Source organism: Oncorhynchus clarkii, chromosome 1 (genome assembly GCF_045791955.1).
Source record: "Oncorhynchus clarkii lewisi isolate Uvic-CL-2024 chromosome 1, UVic_Ocla_1.0, whole genome shotgun sequence".
Lineage (NCBI taxonomy): Eukaryota > Metazoa > Chordata > Actinopteri > Salmoniformes > Salmonidae > Oncorhynchus > Oncorhynchus clarkii.
The window spans coordinates 80,409,830-80,432,327 of NC_092147.1; the positions used below are offsets into that span (position 1 = coordinate 80,409,830).

Sequence of the window (22,498 nt, forward strand, 5' to 3'; positions counted from 1 at the left end):
GCCTTTACATTTTCCCTGGTAGAAACATGTTTCTCATGTAGGCCTCCAAAATACATGGACACAACAGCTCTGGTGAGTGCTGCCGCGGGCCCAGGTTCATGTCAGGGTACCACAGGTTTCCTATGTCCTGTTCTTAATAAAGTGGGTGTGTTCATTCAATAGGATGGTACGGTTGGCTACACCTCCCATTGCTCTGGGGTGACATTTCCCCTATGAAGGCCTACAGATCTTGGATCAGCTTCCTTCCCGGAATCCTAACATCAACAATCAGTGGGGAAAATGCAAAACTGTCCCAAGATCAGCCTCTAGGGTCAACTTCACCCTACTCCACACCTCCCATTCGGAGGCGGAGCCCCGAAGTCTCTTTACTTGAAATTGAACAGAGTTGAAGGTACTGCATCATTCTGCCAGCCTCACAGATAGAATTTTAAGGTCTTTCGAGTGGGAGTAGATCGTCAGCTGGACAAAGCTTTTTTGAAGAATGACGTCGAGGTGCCCCAGATGCACAAAAGATGTGTTTTTTGGTAAGGAATAGTTTTTGTAAATTTATAGCCCGCGCCAATGAAAAATGATTTGAATATTGAAGATGATCAGAGAATTTGGATTGCATATATTTAAGAGTGATGGTAATGATTTACGACAATTAAATGATAATTTACTGAAAGAAAACATTCAAATGGTTATTGTAGGGATAATTTGTGCAGATACGAACATAATAGAATATAACTGAATCCAAACCCTGTATGTCTTGCAAATGCCTTTGTGAAGAGGAGAAAAATATATGTTATGTGAACTGTTTGGCATTGAGGCGACCCTGAGCGTGTCGGAGGGCTGCCGAGGCATGAATGCCAAGTTGTCCCGGCTGATGACTTTGGGTTGCAGAACTGTCAGAATAGGCTAAACGTGTAGACTTTGTTATCATAAAATAATGTATTATCAAAAGACAATAGAAAAACATAATTAAAGTTACCTTTTCAAAACCAGGCTAAAGGAATGCATGCATACATTCTTAACCAGATGTCTCTGAAATGTTGACTGATTATTCCAAGACATTCAACGAGGATGAGTTAATACTTTACATGTTTATTTACTTTAACGTATAGGCAAGGTTACACGGGTTATATAAGTTAAACCACTGGAAGGAGGCTACAGGCTGCAGCTCTTGGTTGTTCCCACTCTTGTCTCTGAGCTGAAATACACTTTTGTCTATTGATTTATTGTCTGCAAGTTGAAACCTTATTTATGCTGAAGTGTGGTAACCCGTTATAGGCAGAGGGAGAGGGGTCAAAATGTCCAATAACATTTCAGGGAGAGGGTAGAGTACAAAGTCTGTGTTGGTTATAGCCTACCCTGTGAAACAACATAAAGGAAACCCTATGTATAATGTACCAAATAGAGATATACACTACCATGTCAAACGTTTTAGAACACCAACTCATTCAAGGGTTTTTCTGTATTTGTACTATTTTCTACATTGTAGAATAATAGTGAAGACATAAAAACTATGAAATAACACATATGGAATCATGTAGTAACCAAAAAAGTGTTATATTGGAGATTCTTCAAATAGCCACCCTTTGTCCTGATGACAGCTTTGCACACTCTTGGCATTCTCTCAACCAGCTTCATGAGGTAGTCACCTGGAATACATTTCAATTAACAGGTGTGCCTTTTTAAAAGTTAATTTGGGGAATTTCTTTCCTTCTTAATGTGTTTGAGCCAATCAGTTGTGTTGATATACAGAAGATAGCCCAATTTGGTAAAAGACCAAGTCCATATTATGGTAAGAACAGCTCAAAAAGCAAATAGATTTGACAGTCCATTATTACTTTAAGACATGAAGGTCAGTCAATACGGAAAATTTCAAGAACTTTGAAAGTTTCTTCAAGTGTGCAGTTGCAAAAACCATCAAGAGCTATGATGAAACTGTCTCTCATGTAGAAAATAGTAAAAATAAAGAGTAACCCTGAGTAGGTTACTGAATAAGTAGGTGTTCGAAAACTTTTGACCGGTAGATGCTACCATAATCGGGAATAAATAAACAAATTAATGAATTAATAAATAAATGGATGAATGAATGGAGGGGTTTGTATTTCATAGTATTTTTGTGTAATTATAGGGGATTAGTACAAGCAGGTTGGCTGCTAGGTAAAGGCCTTAACAAAACCTTCCAAACTGGCAGCGACTACAGGGCAAAACAGACCTAATGGACATGGCAAAATGTTCAACCATTGAAGGTTTAAAGGTGCTACACATAATATTTATTAAAAATCTTTGCATTGTAATTTCTGAACATTTTCATAATATACACTACCGTTCAAAAGTTTGGGGTCACTTAGAAATGTCCTTGTTTTTGAAAGAAAAACTATTATTTTTGTCCATTAACATAACATTGATCTGAAATGCAATGTAGACATTGTTAATGTTGTAAATGACTATTGTAGCTGGAAACGGCAGATTTTTTTATGTAATATCTACATAGCCGTACAGAGGCCCATTATCAGCAACCATCACTCCTGTGTTCCAATGGCACGTTGTGTTAGCTAATCCAAGTTTATCATTTTAAAAGGCTAATGGATCATTAGAATACCCTTTTGCAATTATGCTAGCACAGCTGAAACTGTTGTGTTGATTAAAGAAACAATAAAACTGGCCTTCTTTAGACTAGTTGAGTATCTGGAGCATCAGCGTTTGTGGGTTCGGTTATAGGCTCAAAATGGCCAGAAACAAAGAACTTTTTTCTGAAACTCATCAGTATATTCTTGTTCTGAGAAATGAAGGCTATTCCATGCGAGAAATGTCCAAGAAACTGAAGATCTCGTACAATGCTGTGTACTGCTACCTTCACAGAACAGAGCAAACTGTCTCGAACCAGAATAGAAAGAGGAGTGGGAGGCCCCAGTGCACAACTGAGCAAGAGGACAGGGTACATTAGAGTGTCTAGTTTGAGAAACAGACGCCTCATAAGTCCTCAACTGGCAGCTTAAATAAATAGTACCCGCATAACACCAGTCTCAACGTCAACAGTGAAGAGGCGACTCCGGGATGCTGGACTTCTAGGCAGAGATGCAAAGAAAAAGCCATATCTCAGACTGGTCAATAAAAATAAAAGATTAAGATGGGCAAAATAACACTGGACAGTGGAAGATTGGACAAAAATGTTGTGGACAGACAAATCTAAGTTTGAGGGGTTCGGATCACAAAGAACATTCGTGAGACGCAGAACAAATGAAAAGATGCTTGATGCCATCTGTCAAGCATGGTGGAGGCAATGTGGTGGTCTGGGGGTGCTTTGGTGGTAGTCAAGTGGGAGATTTGTACAGGTTAAAGGGATCTTGAAGAAGGAAGGCTATCACTATATTTTGCAATGCCATCCCCTGTGGATGGCTCTTAATTGGAGCCAATTTCCTCCTACAACAGTACAATGGTCAAAAGCACAGCTCCAAACTATGCAATAACTATTTAGGGAAGAAGCAGTCAGCTGGTATTCTGTCTATAATGGAGTGGTCAGCACAGTCACAGGATCTCATCCCTATTGAGCCGTTGTGGGAGCAGCTTGACCATATGGTACGTAAGTGTCACGAGCACGTGTCCTTGGTGCGCAGGGTACTTGGGTGACTGTTGGAGCATGACCTGTACGTCAAGGCTGAGAAATGCCTGCTCTTCCAGCAGGCCGTCTCCTTCCTAGGGTATCGCATTTCCACATTAGGGGTGGAGATGGAGAGTGACCGCATTTCAGCTGTGCGTAGTTGGCCGACTCCCACGACGGTAAAGGAAATGCAGCGGTTTCTAGGGTTTGCCAACTACTACCAGAGGTTTATCCGGGGCTTTGGTCAGGTAGAGGCTCCTATTACCTCACTGGTGAAGGGGGACTGGTGCGTTTGCAGTGATCGGCTGAGGCGGACAGGTCTTTTGGTCACCTGAGGGCTCTGTTTACCTCGGCTCCCGTGCTGGCGCATCCGGATCCCTCTTTGGCGTTCATAGTGGAGGTGGACGCGTCCGAGGCTGGGATAGGAGCCGTGCTCTCTCAGCGCTCGGGTACGCCACCAAAGCTCCGCCCCTGTGCCTTCTTTTCGAAGAAAGCTCAGCCCAGCGGAGCGAAACTATGATGTGGGGGACTGGGAGTTGTTGGCTGTCGTCAAGGCGTTGAAGGCGTGGAGACATTGGCTTGAGGGGGATAAACACGCTTTTCTCATCTGGACTGACCACCGCAATCTGGAGTACATCCGGGCGGCGAGGAGACTGAACCCTCGTCAAGCAAGGTGGGCCATGTTCTTTACCCGTTTTGTCTTCACCCTGTCCTACAGACCAGGTTCCCAGAATGCTAAGGCAGACGCACTGTCCCGGATGTATGACACAGAGGAGCGGCCCATGGATCACACTCCCATACTCCCGGCCTCTTGCCTGGTGGCACCGGTAATGTGGGAGCTGGACACGGACTTCAAGCAGGCAATACGTGCAGAGCCCACTCCCCTCCAGTGTCCAGATGGAAGTCTGTACGTTCCGTCTGCTGTCCACAACCGTTTGATCTATTGGGCTCACACGTCACCCTCCTCTGGTCATCCGGGCATCGGTCGGACAGTGCGCTGTCTTAGTGGGATGTACTGGTGGCCCATCTTGGCTAAGGACATGAGGGTTTATGATTCCTCCTGCTTGGTGTGTGCTCAGTTCAAGGTCCCTAGGCACCTGCCCAGAGGGACGTTACAACCCTTACTCGTTCCACAACGGCCGTGGTCGCACCTGTTGGTGGACTTCCTGGCGGATCTTCCTCCCTCACAGGGTAACATCACGATCCTGGTCGTTGTGGATCGGTTTTCTAAGTCCTGCCGTCTCCTCCCTTTGCCCGGTCTCCCTACGGCCCTACATACTGCGGAGGCTCTGTTCACTCACGTCTTCTGGCACTACGGGGTGCCTGAGGACATAGTATCTGATCGAGGTTCCCAGTTCACGTCAAGGATCTGGAGGGCATTCATGGAACGTCTGGGGGTCTCGATAAGCCTTACCTCAGGTTTTCACCCCAAGAGTAACGGGCAGGTGGAGAGAGTGAACCAGGATGTGGATAGGTTTCTGCGGTCCTATTTCCAGGACCGGCTGGGCGAGTGGGCGGCGTTCATACCCTGGTCAGAGATGGCCCAAAACTCGCTCCGCCACTCCTCCACTAACCTCTCCCCCTTTCAGTGCGTACTGGGGTACCAGCCGGTTCTGGTGCCGTGGCATCAGAGCCAGATCGAGGCTCCTGCAGTGGACGACTGGTTTAGGCGCTCAGAGGAGACATGGGACGCCGCTCATGTGCACCTTCAGCGGGCCGTGAGGCATCAGAAGGCTGGCTCAGACCACCACTGCAGTGGGTCTGGCTCTCGAAACCTGCCCCTCCTCAAGCTGGGTCCGCGGTTTGTGGGGCCATTCCCGAGGAGAAGTCCTGGGGGGGTACTGTTCCTCTCCTTGTTCGGGCTCTCCTTGTTCGCCGGTCTACTAGCCATCGCCGATCCACTTTTCATTTTCCATTTGTTTTGTCTTTGTTTCTACACACCTGTTTTTCATTCCCCTAATTATTGTTCATGTATTTAACCCTCTGTTTCCCCCACGGTGTTGTGCGGGATTGTTTAATGTCATGTTCTGTAATGTTGGTGACTGGTTATTTCGACGGGTGCTGTTTCTTGCCCGTGCGTAAACGTTGGTGTTCGTGTGTTTGTGTTTGGGCAAGTGTATTGTTTTACCTTGCACCATTCATTATTCTGAGTAAAGTTACGTTGCTCCCAATTCTCTGCTCTCCTGCTCCTGACTGCATACACCAGCTATACCCACCATTCTGACTGTAAGAAGTGCCCATCAAGCCAATCCAACTTGTGGGAGGTGCTTCAGGAAGCATGGGGTGAAATCTCTTCAGATTACCTCAACAAATTGACAACTAGAATGCCAAAGGTCTGCAAGGCTGCAAGGCTGTAATTTATGTAATTGATTCTCCTGCCGGAGTGGCATCTGTTGTAGAAATGGGAAAGTTTTTTTTGACTTTGTAGCTGTGTTATCTAGTGGACATTGGGTCAAATGGCCATTGTAGAAATTGCTCTGTCATTTCTTGGTTTCAAAAATTCTACACCATTTGCTCAATTTCAGTTTGTGTGAGAATACAAGCACGTAGTAGTGTAGGGAATCATTGTACCATCTAAATTGCTGTGAAAGGCTCAACCTCGAGTCAATCACGGGTCTCCGCCATGTTACAGGGAAATGAGATCCGAGGTAGAGGGAGATTGATTTTGAATGCAGCTTAGTGCTGTTGCAATTCACCTTACATCCACATAGAGGAAATTCTAGGCGTAGCACCTTTACGACTTGCTGCCACTCCAATCTGTCCTCTATACATTTTCAATTGATGGGGCACTATAATCACATCAGAGTAATATTGGTACAGCATTCTCACTCACGAGTGCAACAAATATAGCATATTACAAGGCACGCCTCAAAATATGTTAATTACTGGAAACAACAAGGCCTACTCCATTGTTTTTACTGTGTTGTAATTTTCTCTCTCTTTCTGTCCTGCAGCTGAGAAAGTGAGCTCGCTGGGGAAGAACTGGCACCGGTTCTGCCTGAAATGCAAACGCTGTAACAAAACCCTGTCGGCTGGCAACCACGCTGAGGTAAAAGGAAGGCCTGTGACCGTAATCAAATCAAATATCCTATCTACAGAGAGGGAGATTTTATTTACTTATTTATACTTTATTTAACCAGACAAGTCAGTTAAGAGCAAATTCTTATTTACAATGATGGCCTACCCCAGCCAAACCCTCCCCTAACGCGGACGATACTTGGCCAATTGTGCGCCGCCCTATGGGACTCCCGATCACGGCAGGTTGTGATACAGCCTTAGACCACTGCGCCACTCGGGACGAGAGAGTGAGAGAGAGAGACAGAGAGAGAGAAAGAGGGGTGTGCTATCTTACCCAAGAATAAAGGGAGGGAGGGAGGTAGGGGGCGAGACAGAGAGAGATACAGCGAAGGGATGTGCTCTCCTACTCAAGAGAATGGGAGAGAAGGAAGGAGTTGCATGGGGACGGAGGGAGTAGGGCAGGCCACTAACCCCCATACAATGTAAAGCTATTTGAGCATAAACTGTATCACAACTAAGGGGTGTTGTCAGTTAAGTGAGTTGCTTTTAGGCCCATATATAAACTCAAATGAAAAGTTGCTGTGGCGCATCTACATTAGAAGTCAGATAACAGTGGCTGTGAAATTCAGTGGCCTAGATTCCAATCATCTCAAGAATGAAACTGTTGAGCGGCTATGTTTTTGTGGGTCCCTTTGATTGTAGCTGGTCTGTGAACCAAAGCGTGGGTTTAGAATAATCTGACACTCCTCCTTTGTCCACTCCGATCCCTCACCAGGCATCGTGACCCAGATCCTTTCTACTGTGTCTGTGTCCCAAATGGTACCCTATTCCCTACACTGACCAAAAAAATCCTGTTGTTTTTACAATAACTTAGTGTATATAGGGCACTACATAGGGAATATGGTGCCATTTAGAACACAGGCAGTGTCCTGCCACCTTTCATTGTCCTGCTCAAAAGATTTTCTAGCTCACTGAGCTGAATCGTTCAAGTTCAGAATCTAGGGCTTGTATATCTGACTGCACCCCCATCTCACAGACATGGGACACACACACACACACACACACACAAACACACTGTGTCCTCCCCTGAGCATGGCAGTTAGCCAGCCTAGTAGTGGAATGGAATGTTAGCTCAGGGGACGTCTCTAATTCGAGTGAATGTTTAATGGAACTCTGTCAAGAGGACTTGTCTCTCGTTTCACCAGGGTGCTTCTTCCTCAAGACAAATATGACACTGAGGATGATGGATGGAAATAACGAAGGGTTGGGGAATGCAAGTATTAAGACTTTAGTAAGAGTCAGGGCCAGTATTCATAAAGCGTCTTAGAGTAGGAGTGCTGATCTAGGATCAGGATCCCACTGTCCATGTAATCTTCCTTAATTAAGATCTAAAATCAAAACCGAGGCTACATCAGCACTCCTGATCTGAGAATCTTTGTGAATATGATCCCAGATATTTGAAACAAAGTAATTCCATTAGTATCTAGAAAGTGTAGGGTTATGTTATTGCTAGTGTAGTATTAACAGTGTAATCCTCTTGTATGATCTCTCAGGACCACACATTTCTACCTAGTCATGCACAGTATATCCTGTTAAATGTAAGAAAGGAGCTTTACTGTACAGTCATAGTAACAGCAACTGTTCAAGGATGACTCATCCCCACAGTCAGAAAAATAATAAGCAAATCCCAGAAATATACATATCAAAAGAAAGATAACAGAGATTGAAAATAAGCTCAAAATGAAGACCGCTCAGGTGGGCCTGGACAATGAAGACTCAGCTTGGTGCACGGATCCCCAGTGAGGGTTTATTGTACTAAAAATAGTAAAAGACAATAAATAAAACAATCAATAAACAATGGATAAAAACTACGCAGTGTCGAGCCAGTGGGGGACTACATATGCCCCCTGGCAGGGGGGGGTTTGAGTCCCGACTAGGCCTCTATCTGTGGCTGTCAAAAATTACAGAAGGGGATCAGAATTATTCTAGCCAGTGTCTGGAAAGGCTATATAACACATTCATCTAAATCTGCACTCTAAATTATATTTTTCACTTATCACAGACTCCAAGTAACTGAATTATAGTTAGAGGCCCAATATTCTGGTCAGGTATGGTTGGTCTCCTGACTAGTGTTCTCCAAGTCTCACAGAGTAGGATAAATGTCAAAGGGCTATAGTTGTTTTGGAAGCCTGTTTGATACCCTAACCCAGGGGTAAGTCATCGTCCTGGCCCAAACAAGTCTTTGAGTTGATTGATACTAGGGCTACTGAGACCACATGTGGCTGGAGGCTCCTTATTTGGGGAGGACAGGCTCATAGTAATGGCTGGAATGGAATTAATGGAATGGTATCGAACACATCAAACATATGGCTTTCATGTGTTTGATACCATTCAATTCACTCCAATATTATGAGCTATCCTCCCCTCAGCAGCCTCCTGTGACTGAGGCTACTCATTCAGGTCATTTCAGACCAGTAAGTGACAAAATCAAGCCTTGATTCAGTGTTTCAGTGTACATTCGTTTGGAGACTATGGGGTAGTTGGTTCAGTGGGCCAGGGAACAGACAGTTGGTTCAGTGGGCCAGGGAACAGACAGTTGGTTCAGTTTACCAGGGAACAGACAGTTGGTTCAGTGGGCCAGGGAACAGACAGTTGGTTCAGTGGGCCAGGGAACAGACAGTTGGTTCAGTGGGCCAGGGAACAGACAGTTGGTTCAGTGGGCCAGGGAACAGGCAGTTGGTTCAGTGGACCAGGGAACAGACAGTTGGTTCAGTTTACCAGGGAACAGACAGTTGGTTCAGTGGGCCAGGGAACAGACAGTTGGTTCAGTTTGCCAGGGAACAGACAGTTGGTTCAGTGGGCCAGGGAACAGACAGTTGGTTCAGTGGGCCAGGGAACAGACAGTTGGTTCAGTGGGCCAGGGAACAGACAGTTGGTTCAGTGGGCCAGGGAACAGGCAGTTGGTTCAGTGGACCAGGGAACAGACAGTTGGTTCAGTGGGCCAGGGAACAGACAGTTGGTTCAGTGGACCAGGGAACAGATAGTTGGTTCAGTGGGCCAGGGAACAGACAGTTGGTTCAGTTTACCAGGGAACAGACAGTTGGTTCAGTTTACCAGGGAACAGACAGTTGGTTCAGTTTACCAGGGAACAGACAGTTGGTTCAGTTTACCAGGGAACAGACAGTTGGTTCAGTTTACCAGGGAACAGACAGTTGGTTCAGTGGGCCAGGGAACAGACAGTTGGTTCAGTGGGCCAGGGAACAGACAGTTGGTTCAGTGGGCCAGGGAACAGACAGTTGGTTCAGTGGGCCAGGGAACAGACAGTTGGTTCAGTGGGCCAGGGAACAGACAGTTGGTTCAGTGGGCCAGGGAACAGACAGTTGGTTCAGTGGGCCAGGGAACAGGCAGTTGGTTCAGTGGGCCAGGGAACAGACAGTTGGTTCAGTGGGCCAGGGAACAGGCAGTTGGTTCAGTTTGCCAGGGAACAGACAGTTGGTTCAGTGGGCCAGAGAACAGACAGTTGGTTCAGTGGGCCAGGGAACAGACAGTTGGTTCAGTTTACCAGGGAACAGACATTTGGTTCAGTGGGCCAGGGAACAGGCAGTTGGTTCAGTGGACCAGGGAACAGACAGTTGGTTCAGTGGACCAGGGAACAGACAGTTGGTTCAGTGGGCCAGGGAACAGACAGTTGGTTCAGTGGGCCAGGGAACAGACAGTTGGTTCAGTGGGCCAGGGAACAGACAGTTGGTTCAGTTTACCAGGGAACAGACAGTTGGTTCAGTGGGCCAGGGAACAGACAGTTGGTTCAGTGGGCCAGGGAACAGGCAGTTGGTTCAGTGGGCCAGGGAACAGACAGTTGGTTCAGTTTACCAGGGAACAGACAGTTGGTTCAGTAGGCCAGGGAACAGGCAGTTGGTTCAGTGGGCCAGGGAACAGACAGTTGGTTCAGTTTGCCAGGGAACAGACAGTTGGTTCAGTTTGCCAGGGAACAGACAGTTGGTTCAGTGGGCCAGGGAACAGACAGTTGGTTCAGTGGGCCAGGGAACAGACAGTTGGTTCAGTGGGCCAGGGAACAGACAGTTGGTTCAGTGGGCCAGGGAACAGACAGTTGGTTCAGTGGGCCAGGGAACAGACAGTTGGTTCAGTGGGCCAGGGAACAGGCAGTTGGTTCAGTGGGCCAGGGAACAGACAGTTGGTTCAGTGGGCCAGGGAACAGGCAGTTGGTTCAGTTTGCCAGGGAACAGACAGTTGGTTCAGTGGACCAGGGAACAGGCAGTTGGTTCAGTGGGCCAGGGAACAGACAGTAGGTTCAGTGGGCCAGGGAACAGACAGTTGGTTCAGTGGGCCAGGGAACAGGCAGTTGGTTCAGTGGGCCAGGGAACAATTAATTCTTTATTTTTATGTTCTGATGGTCTCGTATGTCTTTCTGAAATGCTGACTTTGGCTAGAATTTTTTTCTACAGTTTTTTCACATAAAAAAAATACTTGCTGATAGAGTTCACAGGGAGCAGAATTCATGGCATGCTGTGGTTGTACTCTCTAGTCTAGTAGTCTTAACCTCCATACTGTCATTGTCCTTTCATCTAAAGACTAGTTGAATTTTAAAATTGCAATATGTAACCTTTTGGGCGACCTGACCAAACTCACATAGAAATATGAGTTATGGATCTGTCATTCTCAAGAAGCAAGTCTAAGAAGCGGTATATCTGTTCTATGTGCGCTATTTCTATGCTTCCTCTTCTTAAGATTCATTTTTGCATATTTTACTTTTGGTTTTATACACCAGCTTCAAACAGCTAAAAATAAAATATTTCTAGTTATGAAAAAAAATAATCACAGCGGTTTAGATGGTACAATGATTATCTACACGATACTTGCTTGTTTTGTCACATAAACTAACATTTGATTTCTGCATAGTGCACCTTTAAGGGTTACTTGTGGATGGAAGGGTTCACATGCTTGACTTTTGAGAGGTAATTGTTCTTACACAGGTCCTTCTGGACAGTACATGGAATAATGTACAAGCACTGCTAGTTCACTGTCACCAGCCCATATACTGTCTACTTCAGGGGTGTCAGTCTGCCAAAAGGTCCTCACTGTCAACTTTTTCTATGCTCCCTTACTGTCCAGCTTTCATTGTTTTGTGATTACTAGCGTGCTGAACACGGTCAAGAAACTGTATGAATGTAGGTCCATTGTCATTTATACACAGTTTCCATTTGATTTGAGTCATTTTAAAGTATAACAAATTCTCCCCTTCTCTCTCTCAGGGGTCAAATAAATGTTTTTCATCAGGGAGGGACAGAGAGGGGACAATGGTTTTTGCATTCCTGAAAGGGTTTCTCATTCAGGGAACTCTCAGTACTTCTGGCTGTTGGAATCATTGAAAATACAGACATGCCAAAAGTCATGGGCACCTGATGTTGGCATCTTTAAAGTTAAGTAGATGTTAAAAGACTAAGTATACATTTATAATGACCTTGTCAGAGAGCCTGTAGCCTACAATGCTAACACATTCATCACATTGAAAAATGCCTGCTCCATGACATAACGCCCTCAGTGACAGTGTGACAATGAACGGGCCAAAGTGTGACATCACAACAGACTGTCAGGTCTGTAACGGATACTTGTGGTATCAGAGGTTGAATCCCATTTGGGACGCACATTCACTCTCCAGAAAAACATGATTTCAAATGATCAGACATGGGACAACATGAGTCACAGGCTGTCCTAGACACCATGTTCCAGACCTCAGTGTCCGTATATAGAGAGCCTGAAATAGCTATGCAGGAAGTGATTATTTAACTTTGAAGTTATCAGTGCGTATGTGACACATTCAGTGATTCACTATGAAAATCATGTGCGTATTTAGGAATAATACGCTTTTTTTTGCTCTCTAAATTTCACGCTACGGTTAGTTTTCGTTGTATTAATGGTGCAAGCAGGACGCTAACAAATCTACACTCGGAAAACAATGGTATAGCAAGGCCTTTTCATTAAAACAATTATTACGAGAAAATACATGTACAAATATATATATCTTTTTTTTGTCACACAGCAAAATATTTTGTTGCATATGCGACCAAATAGATCGCAGTTTAGAGCCCTGTATCCACATCAATGCAATTGAACCGCAAACAATTGCACACTAAATGCCATTTCTTAATATGTACCTACACGGTGTTACCATTGTTTCTGACAATGTAATAACCTTATGTCATACTGGGATGATCTGAAGCTATTTACGCAGCAAATGGGTATTTCGTTAGAGACTTCAGTGTTTTTGGAGAATCTTCTTTGGAGTTTTGGTTTGTCTTACTTTGTTGTTCTTGTGGCATAAGGGAGTTTGTCAAGTAATGAAATATTATTCTGCTTGAGGAAACACATATATCTCACACACACATATCTCGCACGTATGCACACAAACACACACACAGATCATTCCTGTGTGTTCAGAGTGAGCTGTGTCCGACAGTGTGTGTGCATTTATTCATATAGGTACTGTTTGAGCTGTGTCGCACACAATAACCCAGTGTTGGTCCGAAAAGAGGTGTGTCACATTCATTGCGTGTCACATTCATTGCGTGTTTCTAAGGTTGAGTCATAAAAGGCACCCTATTCACTAAATAGTGCACTACTTTTGACCCCATGGGCCCTGGTCAAAAGTAATGCAATAGGGTGCCTTTTGGGACTTACTCTCTATGGTTGGTTTCATATGCAGCCATTTAGATTGAAGAGCTTGAAAAGCCTGGTGAGGTCACAGCATCCTAAATCTCTGCTCTCAGAAGGGTGTTAGTTGTCTAAATATTGCTTTATTCCCAGTTCATGCCCCGAAATGTGAGGGAGCTAGCTAGAGCATATGGAAGCAGTTTGTTCAAATTAAAGTCTGAATTGGGGAGGTGTTTGACAGGAATTTGAGTTGGAAGGATCTCTCTGCTCTGCTCGGCCCAGTCCATTTTAGGACTGACAGAGAGAGCTCCTCCATAATTAACTTGAAGGGGTCAGGAGGAGAAGGCATTTGTATATATTTGAAAGACAATTGCTGCCCAATGGGCCCAGGTCAAATGCAGTGCACAATAAACAGAATATAGGATGCGATTTGTGACAATTCCAGTGACCGGTCAGCGGTCACATTCCTGAAATATAACCTCTGTCTGATTGGTTTAAACACAATGCTTTACAATGACGCTGACTGGCTGTAAAGTTCAGTTTCAGTGAATTGTGAACCGTTTCAGTAGTTTCAACTTCAGTAAACAGTTTATTTCTGAAATAAGTAGAACTGTTTCAGTAAATAGTAACAGCTTCAGTAAACAGTTTATTTATGTAATAAATAGAACTGTTTCAGTAAATAGTTACAGCTGAAGTTGAACTTAAATTGTATATTTGTTTTTATTAATGAACCATATTCAGCTATTTCTTCTGATTATAGATTATTTGTTAATATTAGACATTCTCTATCTTTCAGCATGATGGACTGCCCTACTGTCACAAACCATGCTACGGAACTCTCTTTGGACCCAAAGGTAAGAGATTACTGTTAAAAAGCCTCATCACAAATATATGACGAGGAAGAATGGCTAATAGCATACATATAGGTTAATCTTTGTTGTCCCTGAGGGGGAAATTGTCTTAGATACACAGTGCTGCTGAATTTAAAAAAAATAACCCTATACCCGTTACACACACACTGTCACGCCCTGACCCGAGATATCTCTGTTTTCTTTATATTTTGGTTAGGTCAGGGTGTGACTAGGGTGGGTACGCTAGTTTTTGTATTGTCTAGGGTTTTTGTATTGTCTAGGGTTTTTGTAGGTCTAGATGATTTGTATGTTTATGGTGGCCTGATATGGTTCCCAATCAGAGGCAGCTGTTTATCGTTGTCTCTGATTGGGGATCATATTTAGGTAGCCATTTCCCTTTGGTGTTTGTGGGATCTTGTCTATGTGTAGTTGCCTGTCAGCACTCGTTTGTATAGCGTCACGTTTCATTTTGTTATTTTGTTAGTTTGTGCAGTGTCATTCTTTAAATAAGAATGTACGCCTACCACGCTGCGCCTTGGTCCGATCCTTATAACGAACGTGACAGAAGATCCCACCACAAATGGACCAAGCAGCATGTTCAGGAGGAATGGACCTGGGAGGAGATTTTGGATGGAGCAGGACGCTGGACGCAGGCAGGGGAGTATCGCCGTCCGAAGGAATGAAATTGAGGCAGCGAAAGCGGAACAGCGACGTTACGAGGAGTTATACCAACGAGGTAGGTCACAGAAACCCCAATAAATTTTTTGGGGGGGCACACGGAGTGGTCAGCGAAGTTGAGGGGTGAGTCAGAGACTGCCGACGAGTTATTGGACAAATTGGAGGAGAGTGAACGGAGGGAGAGTTAGAAACCTTTGAGGAGCTGTTGGACAAATTGCAGGAGAGTGAAGAGAGCGAGCTGTTGGTTTGGCGTAGTATGCATGGCATTCACCCTGAGGAGCGTGTTAGCCATCCGATGCCACCTGAGTCAGTTCCCTGCCCTCGCCCTGAGGTGCATGTCATCAGCCTGGTGCCACCTGTACCGGTCCCATGCATCAGGTCTCTAGTGCGCCTCCACAGTCCAGTACGTCCTGTGCGTCCTCTCCGCACTCGCCCTGAGGTGCGTGTCATCAGTCCGGTGCCACCTGTACCGGTCCCATGCATCAGGTCTCCAGTGCGCCTCCACAGTCCAGTACATCCTGTGCCTCCTCTCCGCACTCGCCCTGAGGTGCGTGTCATCAGCCAGGTACCACCAGTACCGGTCCCACGCATCAGGCCTCCAGTGCGCCTTCACAGTCCAGAGCTTCCAGCAACAGTTCCCAGTCCAGAGCTTCCAGCGACGTTTCACAGTCCGGAACCTCCAGAGACGGGCCACAGTCTGGAACCTCCAGCGACGGGCCACAGTCTGGAACCTCCAGCGACGGGCCACAGTCTGGAACCTCCAGCGACGGTCCCCAGTCCGGAGCCTACAGCGACGGTCCCCAGTCCGGGGTTCTACAGTGACGGTCCCCAGTCCGGGTCTCCAGCGACGGTTCCCAGTCCGGGGCCTCCAACGATGATCTGCAGTCCAGAGCCTCCGGCGATGATCCACGGTCCAGTTCTACAAAAGCGGAGAGATCAACGTAAAGAGGGGGACGGCGTCCAGAACCAGAGCCGCCACCGAGGGTAGATGCCCACACAGACCCTCCCCTATAGGTTCAGGTTTGCGGCTGGGAGTTCTTACCTCCGCACCTTTAGGGGGGGGGGGGGGGGGGGGGGGGGGGGGGGGGTACTGTCACGCCCTGACCTGAGATATCTCTGTTTTCTTTATATTTTGGTTAGGTCAGGGAGTGACTAGGGTGGGTATGCTATTTGTTGTATTGTCTAGGGGTTTTGTATTGTCTAGGGTTTTTGTAGCTCTAGGTGATTTGTATGTTTATGGTGGCCTGACATGGTTCCCAATCAGAGGCAGCTGTTTATCGTTGTCTCTGATTGGGGATCAGCCATTTCCCTTTGGTGTTTGTGAAAGCCTGTCTATGTGTAGTTGCATGTCAGCACTCGTTGGTATAGCTTCATGTTTCGTTTAGTTATTTTGTTAGTTTGTTCAGTGTTCATTCTTTAAATAGGAATGTATGTATACCACGCTGCACCTTGGTCCGATCCTTATAACGAACGTGACACACACACACACACACACACACACACACACACACACACACTTAAACACCACCACACTTCATACAGTATCACAAATGCACTCCTTTCCCCATTCACACAAACAGCCATAAAAGTAGTTGAATGATTAAGAAAACAGTGTTTAAAACATTAGACTATTTTATCACACAGATACTATATGGTTTTTCAAGGCATTTCCAATGCATCAAAGTGCATTGACCTCCTCAGTGTGCTGTGTGGAGCCCAGACAGATATTTATATATCTATAATGACCTCCTGCCCTGGTGTAATGCAGCCTGACCAGAGCCTATTCAATTATTACTCCTAACCAGGTGGGCCTCATTTCTTAAAGTTCCTTCAATTTCAATTTGCTTAAACCTTTGACAAAAAGTTGAACCACACTAAAATCCTAGGATTTGTATGTGCCATTAAAAAAGTTGATTCATAATTATGGCGTACACATCACACCACACCACATTACATCATGTAGTTCTACGCAATGGAAGAAATACATACAACTTTGGGTTTATGAAGGCGTGAATGAACTCTGATGTAATCTGAGGTACTTCGCTTTTTTTAAAGGCAAAAGAACCACAAAAGGAGATTTTTATAAGCTCATAACATTTTTGTCTGACTACAGCTGGGGTGTACTCAGAAATATAGGTATTATTCTGCGTAAATATGAGATCCCAATTGGCACCCTATTCCCTATATAGTGCACTACTTTTGCCCAAAGCTCTATGGGCCCTGGTTAAAGGTGGTGTGCTATAAATGGAATATCGTGCCATTTGGACAGAACACAGACATGATTTCACTACTAAGATTTTAATTGGATTATTCCCCAATGTGATGCTTTAATCGTGTAGTAGTGTAAGAACACAAGGGCTTATTGAAGAACTGAAAGAAATATACATATCTACACACTGTTGAAAGCTACCACAGTTTATTGAGTGCAATGTTTCACTCTATTGAAAACCGACTACAGAGGCAACCAGCAACCTATTATGACCATGCCTGCATATTACATGATTGTTGTTGTAGGGGTGCTATAACACCTGGAAGAGAAAGTGTAATCTAATGTCCTAGATGGGACCTGGGGCCAATAGGGGAGGTTCATCAGACTGGGGAAGTTAAATGTAAAGAGGGTTACACATCTGACAAACTTCCGCTCATTTCAAAGAAAATTATTTTGAGTAGCTTCATAGATTATCCATAAAGAATGAGATAATCCTACATTACAGTTGAGTTGACCCAGTCCATACATACATACAGAAACAAGGAATTTGTCTGGAATGTGTGTGTCTCTGGTGGTTTGGGTTGGATGGGGGCGGGGTTTGGTTCTGGATGTTTGGATAAAGGAACCTCAAACCCAACTGAAAAACAACAGGCATTTCCCCTTGGCCTCTTCCTCCTCTGTTTTCAGTCTATCATCCAAGATGGGAGTTATGCAGTAAGACCTCTACTGGGGCTTAAAACGTTTCCTTTTTTAAATAAATCACACTGACAACCAAATTCCTCTCCTCTCCTCTCCTCCAGGTGTGAACATCGGAGGGGCAGGCTCCTACATCTACGAGACTCCTCAACCCACCTTCGACTGCCCCTCCGAGGGATCCCCCACCACACCATGGACCACCATGCAGGTCACCTGGAACCAGCCCAAAGGCAAGGGACAGTAGATCCCAGATCTATTTGTCATGCTAAACAATGTCCACAGGAGCTGAGCAAGACAGCACAAACCGATTTGGGACCAGGCTAAAGCGAGGGGAGTAGTAGTATTATTAATTAAGGGAGCTTAGAGTAGCATATTGTCTTGATGAAAAACAAATACCCTCCTTAGCTCTCGCAACCTCGCGCACACACACACTGTTGGTTAAGGGCTTGTAAGTAAGCATTTCACGGTAAGGTCTACACATGTTGTATTCGGCGCATGTACCAATAAAGTTTGATTTGATTTGAACCCGTCCTTTTTATCAGGGCTGCTCAAATAAACTGGCCTTGCCAAGTGCTCCAAGTATGACCATTATGGGTTAAATATAGCAACATAAAGGGAATAGAGAGAGGGTTACTCACCATCAAATGGTTGTAACGACTGTCTTGTTTCACACACAAACATACACACACTTGTAATGACCCTCTGTTTGTCACTGGGGAGGAATGAGGCATTTTCATTGGCCAGCTTTGATTGGCTCACTTCCTGAAATATTTTGCCTTAATGAGGCTTTTCCTACAGACGAGCCAATTGTGTTAGTGACACTTCACATGTGACAGGGGACTTAATGTTCCAAGTAAAATTGACACGTTACTTTGAGTTATATAAAAGGATGGCTTGTATCTAAGATACATTTCTAAGATATAAACCCTCTAAATCAGGACCAATGGTTTTGAAGTGATTTGCAGCACAAGAGATGTCTATCTCTGACTATGTCTTCAAAGAACCATCTCTGATTACAAGATCCAAGATTGACCAACAGATCTTTTTAAAAGATCTTCTCCATAGTTTGTGATTAGCATTTCCTTTGAAGATTACAATTATTTTGACGGAAGGGGTGGGAGCATTGCTGATTGCTCATTATTACGATTATAATGATTTATAATCTTTTGATAAAAAACCTTTTTGCTACAGTATGTATCACACTGCGTTACTATTCAATCTGCAAACTGCGTGGTTAACTTAGAATAGATAAGTTGTGTATATTGAATAATTCTGTAAAGTAGGAGATTACATTTATTTTACAGTAGCAGCTGGACTTGGTCACTGGTATGCTGAGTTTGTGTCTGTTCTTATATTTGCTGTCTGGTTGGAGGAATACAATCTGCATGTTTCTGTGGTGTTAACTTCTGAGTTTAAGTGAGGTTAATTTATACATTTATGTGGGGTGAACTTATGAATAACCTCCAGTCACTGTTGTTTTTTCCAGTTCTTCCCCCTCCAACCAGGACATTTGCTGGAGAGACCTCACTCTGTCCTGGCTGTGAGAAAGTGGTCTATTTCGGTATGTTTTGGTCAGACTGTTATTTTCAACATTTGCTTTCTTATGTTTATTTTCTATGTTGTCAACGGACTTGTACTGATAGTTTAGCAGATGTTTATATTTTCAAAGCAACATACAGTACAGTGAGTGCATATATTTTTGGTGGGAATTGAACCCACGACCTTGTGTAACCTTTATTTAACTCGGCAAGTCAGTTAAGAACAAATTCTTATTTACAATGACAGCCTACACTGGCCAAACCCGGATGACGCTGGGCCAATTTTCCACCGCCCTATGGGACTCCCAATGATGGTCGGTTGTGATACAGCCTGGATTTGAACCAGGGTGTCTGTAGTGACGCCTAAAGCACTGAGATGCAGTGCCTTAGACCGCTGCACCACTCGGGAGACCTTAGCATTGCAATCACCACATTTTTACCAACTGAGCCACACAGAACCATGTGCACTGTTTATTATTGATCCTGACATGCCAGCTGAATGAGGTGGTAGTAGTGACGTGTTTGTCTGTATGTGCAGCAGAGAAGGTGATGTCCCTGGGTAGGAACTGGCACAGACCGTGCCTGCGCTGTGAGAGGTGTAAGAAGACACTGACCTCTGGTGGACATGCTGAGGTATTATATCCACATTATTACTGTAGTGGTTCCCAAACGGTGGGGTTCACCTGAGGGGGTCAGCAAAATGTGTACAATTGCAAGAAATTAGCTTTAAAAAGGTAGGTTGACGTTTATTGTCATGAATCTTGCCCTGGTGGCAGAACTGACTGATTTCTGCAGATGGTGCAAAGTCCAAATTGGCTTTATCCAAAAAATTCATGAAAACAAAAACTTTATTTTTGGTCTTAATTTAAGGTTGGGGTTAGGCATTAGGGTTAGCAGTGTGGTTAAGTTTAGGAATACTAGATTAAAGGAATACTAGATTTTTGCAAGGGGAGCCTTGATCTACTTCCCCAGAGTCAGGGGAATTGTGGATACCATTTGAATGTCTCTATGTCCAGTATGAAGGAAGTAAGAGGTCATTTTGTGTGCCAATGCTAACTAGCATTAGTGCAATGACTGGAAGTCTATGGGTATCTACTAGCATGCTAGCCTGGAAATGACTGGAAGTCTATGGGTATCTACTAGTAAACTAGCAGATACCCATAGACTTCCAGTCATTGCGCTAATGCTAGTTAGCAATTGCCCTAGCAAACTGCGTGGTTAACTTAGAATAGATAAATTGTGTATATTGAATAATTCTGTAAAGTAGGAGATTACATTTATTTTACAGCTCTAGTTAGCAACTTCCTTTAAATTGCACGCTGAGACATAAAAATGATATTCACAAGTTCATCTGACTCCCGGAAGGTAGATAAAGGGCCTCCATGCCAAAATCCCGTAGTATCCCTTTAAAGTAAGGATTAGGATTAAAATCAGATTTTGTGACTTTGTGGCTGTCCCAGCTAGTGATCACTGCAGAGCTGTGAGAAAGGGGGCTTAGTGTAAAGGTTTGGAAACCACTGCTGTAGATGACAGAAGCCAGGGGTGCTTTTAAGACTTGCATCAGTATTTTTGTAATGAACTGTGCAAGTAAGGTGATTTTATAAATTTTATTATTAAAGTCTCTTGCATCTTCAGGATGCAAACATGGATTTATAATACAATCTGAAGATGCATTGATGTTGGTAAATTAAATCAGACTGAATCAAACCAATAGAAGTGTATTCATCCCCTCAGGGAGGGGCAATTAAGAAGAGCTAAATGCCCCTTCATGTATGTCTTATTCTGACATCTGTAGTCTAGGGTCATGAGACAGGCTCATGATAAAGAATGGATGTTGAATAATAATATCTATCAGATTCAAAACTATAATATGACATTGCTGATGTTTCCCTTGCTGCAGCATGAAGGGATACCTTACTGCCATGTCCCTTGCTACGGCATCCTGTATGGACCAAAAGGAGTGAACATCGGCAACGTGGGCTGTTACATCTACGAGAAAGAAGGCATGGCGCAAACTGAAATACCCAGCCAGTCCTAGCCACACACTGAAAGTGAGATGAATGTTAATAGCCAATAGAAAACTCTGGTTAAATGTCCTCGGTTTGGGGATTCAGTTTGATTTGGGTAATTTCAGTGACTGAATTGATTGAAATGACTGAATTGAGTGACTAGTTGTTGTGATGGAACTGACCACACGATCACAGGTCAACATGAGGTCATGTTTCTTTATTTGTTTTCATGATCACAGAAATGATATCACATGGAAGGGACATTTACAAAAAAACGTTCTGCATTTTATTCTAATGTATTAACGTAATAATGTTTAGGAATATTTAAATCACGTTTGCAACCTAAAGTTATATAGCATTATACCGGCACACTTTAAGTGTTTTTACATTTTATATATATATATATATTTAATATATGCGTGTACAGTACCAGTCAGAAGTTTGGATACACCTACTCATTCAACATTTTTTCTTAATTTTTAACATTTTCTACATTGCAGAATAATAGTGAAGACATCAAAACGATGAAATGGCACATATGGAATCATGTAGTAACCAAAAAAGTGTTAAACAAATCAAAATATATTTTAGATTTTAGATTCTTCAAAGTAGCCACCCTTTGCCTTGATGACAGCTTTTCACACTCTTGGCATTCTCTCAACCAGCTTCACCTGGAATGCTTTTCCAACAGTCTTGAAAGAGTTTCCACATATGCTGAGCACTTGTTGGCTGCTTTTCCTTCACTCTGCGGTCCAACTCATCCCAAACCATCTCAATTGGGTTGAGCTCGGGTGAGGCCTGGTTACCTGATGCAGCATCTGATTTGGGCTCATCAAACCAAAGGACAGATTTCCACCGGTGTAATGTCCATTGCTCGTGTTTCTTGGCCTAAGCAAGTCTCTTCTTATAATTGGTGTCCTTTAGTAGTGGTTTCTTTGCAGCAATATTACCATGAAGGCCTGATTCACGCAGTCTGTTGAGATGTATGTGTCTGTTACTTGAACTCTGTGAAGCATTTATTTGGGCTGAAATTTCTGAGGCTGTTAACTCTAATGAACTTATCCTCTGCAGCAGTCTTCCTTTCCTGTGGAGGTCCTCATGAGAGCCAGTTTCATCATAGCGCTTGATGGTTTTTGTGACTGCACTTGAAGAAACTTTCAAAGTTCTTGAAATGTATTAACTGACCATCATGTCTTAAAGTAATGATGGACTGTTGTTTCTCTTTGCTTATTTGAGCTGTT

At 44.1% G+C, this 22,498-nt stretch overlaps 1 protein-coding gene across 2 annotated transcripts; it reads left to right on the forward strand.

The window, feature by feature from the left end:
* The first annotated feature begins 412 nt into the window (after window positions 1–412).
* LOC139417949 (cysteine-rich protein 3-like) lies at window positions 413–22,137 on the forward strand. 2 transcript variants are annotated; one of them, XM_071166970.1, is made up of 7 exons: window positions 413–524; window positions 6,544–6,638; window positions 14,073–14,130; window positions 17,815–17,940; window positions 19,197–19,271; window positions 19,787–19,881; window positions 21,149–22,137. In XM_071166970.1, the coding sequence occupies exons 1-7, from the start codon at window positions 482–484 to the stop codon at window positions 21,284–21,286; spliced, it is 630 nt and encodes a 209-aa protein (XP_071023071.1). In that variant the 5' UTR covers window positions 413–481; the 3' UTR covers window positions 21,287–22,137. The 2 variants fall into 2 exon arrangements, with proteins under 2 accessions (XP_071023071.1, XP_071023079.1); XM_071166978.1 differs by having other exon boundaries at window positions 19,790–19,881.
* Window positions 22,138–22,498: the final 361 nt, after the last annotated feature.

Bases quoted from the DNA above. Each gene is read 5' to 3' on its own strand.
- LOC139417949 (XM_071166970.1), top strand. From the start codon at position 482: ATGACGTCGAGGTGCCCCAGATGCACAAAAGATGTGTTTTTTG. The intron at 14,131-17,814 runs GTAAGAGATTAC...CCTCTCCTCCAG, and splicing joins AACTCTCTTTGGACCCAAAG to GTGTGAACATCGGAGGGGCA. The intron at 19,882-21,148 runs GTATTATATCCA...CCCTTGCTGCAG, and splicing joins CCTCTGGTGGACATGCTGAG to CATGAAGGGATACCTTACTG.